The sequence below is a fragment of the Leguminivora glycinivorella genome, chromosome 13 (genome assembly GCF_023078275.1).
Source record: "Leguminivora glycinivorella isolate SPB_JAAS2020 chromosome 13, LegGlyc_1.1, whole genome shotgun sequence".
Classification (NCBI taxonomy): Eukaryota; Metazoa; Arthropoda; class Insecta; order Lepidoptera; family Tortricidae; genus Leguminivora; species Leguminivora glycinivorella.
Genome location: NC_062983.1, coordinates 8,177,164 through 8,181,921, shown reverse-complemented (window position 1 = coordinate 8,181,921; position 4,758 = coordinate 8,177,164). Strand labels below are relative to the sequence as shown.

The window sequence follows — 4,758 nt, the reverse complement described above, 5'->3', positions numbered from 1 at the left end:
AAGCAGTAAGAGATTTCTTACAATCTGATTTATAACGTCACTATCACATAGTTCCACATCGAGCTCCGTAAATTTCCAAGTGGTTTTAAAGAAACGCGTCGTGTCTGGTGTTCCCTAAATCGCATACGAACCGGAATTGGTCACTGCGCCTACCTGCAGAAAAAATGGGGTTGGGCTGACACTGAGAAATGTGACTGCGGAAACCCTAAACAAACTGTGCACCACATCGTTTTCGAATGCCCCTTAACTAAGTACAAAGGGTCACCCTCGGACTTCAAAAACCTCACGAGCGACGCTATCGACTATTTACGGAATGCTAAATTTAAGTTGTAATTTGCATGTAAGATTGTAAACTTGCCATACGATAAACAAATAAATAACATAGTTCTACAGTGGCCTAGGGTTCCAATTGGCTGACTGTACCGACAGTTCAGTACTTATTGCAATGCTATGTCTGTTATAGCATGGTTGGTAAAATGAGATGCTATTTGAATGCAGCTTACATGAATGATCTAATCTTTCGAGGTACAGTCGCCATCAGAGATATCGGAGCTGCCAAAGCTCTCACAAATATTGGAATACTAACTCTATCTTGACAATAGAGGCGTGTTCCGATATTTTTGAGAGTTTCGACAGCTCCGATATATTTGATGGATGTACATAATAGGCAAACTAAGTTTAATTATTCGCTATGTCATGCTTTAATAAAGTAACAGGTCTTAGGTACCGTACCTATTTGCCTCATTCACAATTAGTACCACACAGAAATACGAGTATAACCAGTATAAGCTCATCAAACAATACTTTTTCTCCATTAATCTGTAATAAATAACCAATTCAATACAATTAATAATAAATATTGATAATTAATTGATACGCGCTCTAGTCGTCACGAAATATGGAAAACTTCTTTTTGTATTAAATGCGTATGAAATTTTACTTTATTAATATGAATAGAGGTTTTATTACAAAGTTAGAAAATAATAATTTTAACCATAAAACTCCCGTGAGACTCAATTTAATTATTTAAAATGGGTTAACGATTTTATTTAAAACGAATAACTGCTTCGACAAGTCAACTATAATTTAACAGTAATAATTAGTTGACCTTTCCTTTTAATATGAAACAATAGTAAAGCCGACTCTATGCCATCGCCGTAAGGTTTACAGGAAACATTATGATTCCTAGAGGCTAAAATACGAGTAATAAGATGCGACATTTCCTTTCTAACTTTGTAATAATCATAACTCGTTCAGTCCCCTCTGCACGGCCCATCTATTGTCAATAGCCAGGTGGACCTTGTACAGAGCGCTTTGCTGTCCCCTTATAATATAACGTGCAGAAGTTGCAAAGTTAGATTCGTTTACACATCCTACAGTGAAGAATTTTGGCTACAATATTTTTGTCTGGTGGAAAGATAGGTATTAGGTAGTAACGATCATGTCTGATTGAAGTCATGTAAATGGAAATGGTTTTTGTTGGATATAAAATTGTTCTGTGTGTGAAAGTAGAGCACTGTGCGTTTTTATGTAGGTAGGGGCAGCTTAGAGTAAGTATCTAAGCAAATTTGGATCGTAGGAATCGAATATAAACCATCCAAGATCAATAATGTAGGATAGTTGTTACGTTTCAGTTGTAGCTCTATTTAAACGTATCGCAATAACTGTTTAATGTAATTTACTGAATTAGAGCAGTCAGATATCATTGGACTTACAATTATGGTGCCATTATAGTGTTGGCAATTAAAACAAAAAGAAGCTCAAGATAAATTAAGTTTCGTCATATCTAGAGGCCTAGCCGATGTGTAGGTGGGCCATATTGTCAGTAATGGTTGCTGTATCATTCTACTGTCTTACAATAGAACCAAATATTACCGACAATATTCGTCCACTCTAGCGTAACGTTGTTCCATAATCGTATATTCGTGTAATAGCTTGTAATACTTATAATTTACGATTATTTAATTAATATAATTTGATCTCATAGCTATCAACATATTGGCATTATATTATTTCAGAATAACATAAAATTTGGTTAAAATAATATAATTGTGTTTAACTAGGTATTTGGTGTCATTTTGTAAATCATCACAAATTGTGTCCATGAGGAATGGCCGAACGAATTCATGAATTTCGTTAAAACATGTATGTTCTTTTAAGTTAAATTAGTACAAAAATATTTTTATGTTTGTTATCTACTAAATACCTATATTATTTTCTGTAAAAACGAGAAACTGATGTCAGTGCAATAATTTGTATTGAATACTCCCCCAGGGCTAATGATTTTATTTCAGTTTGACTTACAATTTATGATTTAATTACACTACTTTTAAGTGAAGTGATGAGATATATTATTTTATCATAATTTGCAAGTATGGTTTGTATTTATTGTACAAATAAAATTTTGCATTGAAATAAATATATCTTTTATTTTATAAACATCTAACAATAAATAATCTTATAAAACTGTAACCATCATTGACTAGATGTAAATCCTTTAAAATTAGATAATTTGCCATAGTACAAAGATTTTATAACACAATTTTGCCTGTAAATAAGACTATAAGCCATGAAATATCACAAATTGTTTTCTGAGACCATCAACCCCTCCTATTCCTCCTTTAGGTATAATAAACAACTGGTTTTCTTTACCTTTGGGAGGTATAAATTCCCATAGGTTCTTATTACTGTTGTAGAGGTCAGCCAGCCTCCAAGTAGCCAGGTACTTAGATTTGCCATGCCTGCATAGTACATAGACATTGTCAGGGTCCGAGTCTAGTTTTGGTGTGGAATGTCTGACGATCACCCCGCTGACGAGTGCCCAGTGTGCCTTGTGGCCCTGCCTGAGGCATGGGGAATGGTTCGCATCTGCATCATAACTGTTATACTGGCTAAGGAATAATAATAAAAACACAAATAACATTGCTTTAGGTACATTTTCTATTTTATAAATCATATAAATCTATATGAGAGTTGTAATTTGACCATCACAGCTAGCACATACATGTACCTATATTTCACAGTAGCCAATGTTTTAACAGTTTGAGAAACAATCATATAATAGGTAGTCAGTTACCCTGCTATCATACATTACTACAAGAAATATGAATAAATTTAACCTTTCAGTACCCTTCCTACTACTTATAGATCTAATGCCTAGTTACCTTTCGGGTTTTTTTTTTTTTTTTTTTTTTTATGGGATAGGAGGCAAACGAGCAGACAGGTCGCCTGATGGTAAGCGATCACCGCCGCCCATGGACACCCGAAACATAAGATGGGTGTACGCTCTTTTCTTGAAGATTTGAAGGTCGTATGGCAGTCGCTTTCATAAAACTAGTGCCTTCACCAAATCTTGGGGTTAGTTGTCAAAGCAGACCTCAGGCTCCCATGAGCCGTGGCAAATGCCGGGATAATGCAAGGAGGATGATGAGTACCCTTCCTACCTACATATCTATACCTACATCCAAAATTAATACAACATGTGTGATGCTGGCAATGATTATATTAATAATTATTTTGCCAGAAGATTGACCCATTCACTGCCAATTAACAGATTTAGGAATATTAATAATTATGTTAAACTAAACCTTGAAGTGTTTACCAAGCGCGGATCCAGCTTCGTGCCCAGGGGGGGGTCACGTGGTCTATTTGTATGGCCAACCTAGGCTCCAGGGGGGGTCATGACCCCCATGACCCCTCCCCCCTCCCCTGGATCCGCGCATGGTGTTCACTAAATAAATATTGAAAAGGATACGGAACTAGCAGCACAGCCCCATCCAACAACTGTTCTATAATATCTTCACTGAAAAGATGTCCAAACTTCACTCCACAGGACACTCGCTCCATGTCTGCCAAGCTGAAAACTTTCTCCGCCAACTTCATCATATCCTTACTACTCAGCATCTCTCCATTATTACTGTATCCTTCTTGCTTACATATATCTAACATTTCACTGGCCGTAACCTTCCCTCTCACTAACATAGAGAGAGCTGCCAATCCACAAGTAGGCCCAACTTGTAGAATAGACTCAAAATGTTTGTAACAATATCTAAAAGGCGCGATTTGAGGGCAAATACTATTTTTAGCACAAGCTTCCCACAAGTCAAGGTTTTTTGACGCCCATTCGCAAATTTCTGGAAATTTTGGCGTTGGGTTGCTGTCTGCGTATGAAGGCAGCTCTGAAGAGTCGTGCTTGAGGTCGAGGGTCTGAGGAGGCGGCGGTGGCGGCGGCGGAAGAGAACACATCCTTTATCTTTTACAGATATAGCTTAGTAGTTACACATCACATTCAATATGACCTTTTCTAACTGTTATGTAACAAGTTATTCATAAACTATTAATTCACAAAATAATATCTAGTCACAAAAATATATTAGGAGAAATCTGTTACATTTTGTGAAAGAAACTTTCTTCACATAGTATTTTTCTTGATTGATGACTTGACATTGAGTTTGACTTGACAGTTGACATGACAGCACACAGCTGATCTTAGGATGCATCCTTAAAATAATCAGATTTTGTGTGAAGAATATCAATTAAAATGTCGTATTTAAATCCAAATGTCAGTTGATTTTGTTTAAATTGGGATATTTATGGACTACTTATATTTTATTTGGCCACCTTTAGGCCTGTAGGCTACTTACGTAAATCTATAAAACTTGAACACAACTTTAAAACGAATGAATGAGAGGATGGGGTGCGGTCCAGTGGGTCATTCCGTGGGTCATTCGTTCTTGACGTCATATCATATCATTCACT

The 4,758-nt window shown here is 36.2% G+C and overlaps 1 protein-coding gene across 1 annotated transcript; it reads right to left on the bottom strand.

Annotated features, from left to right (window-relative positions):
• Nucleotides 1-631: 631 nt before the first annotated feature.
• On the bottom strand, nt 632-4,505 carry LOC125232632 (UPF0692 protein CG33108). The gene is made up of 2 exons (XM_048138379.1): nt 3,755-4,505; nt 632-2,879 (listed from the first exon to the last, which is right to left on the bottom strand). Exons 1-2 carry the CDS (start codon nt 4,243-4,245, stop codon nt 2,561-2,563), a joined length of 810 nt encoding a protein of 269 aa, XP_047994336.1. The 5' UTR covers nt 4,246-4,505; the 3' UTR covers nt 632-2,560.
• Between the last annotated feature and the right edge of the window lie 253 nt (nt 4,506-4,758).

Excerpts from the sequence above, each read along its gene's own strand:
- LOC125232632 (XM_048138379.1), bottom strand. The coding sequence starts at position 4,245 with ATGTGTTCTCTTCCGCCGCCGCCACCGCCGCCTCCTCAGACCCTCGAC. Across the intron at positions 2,880-3,754 it reads GGGGCTGTGCTGCTAGTTCC|TTATGATGCAGATGCGAACC; the intron begins GTATCCTTTTCA and ends CCAGTATAACAG.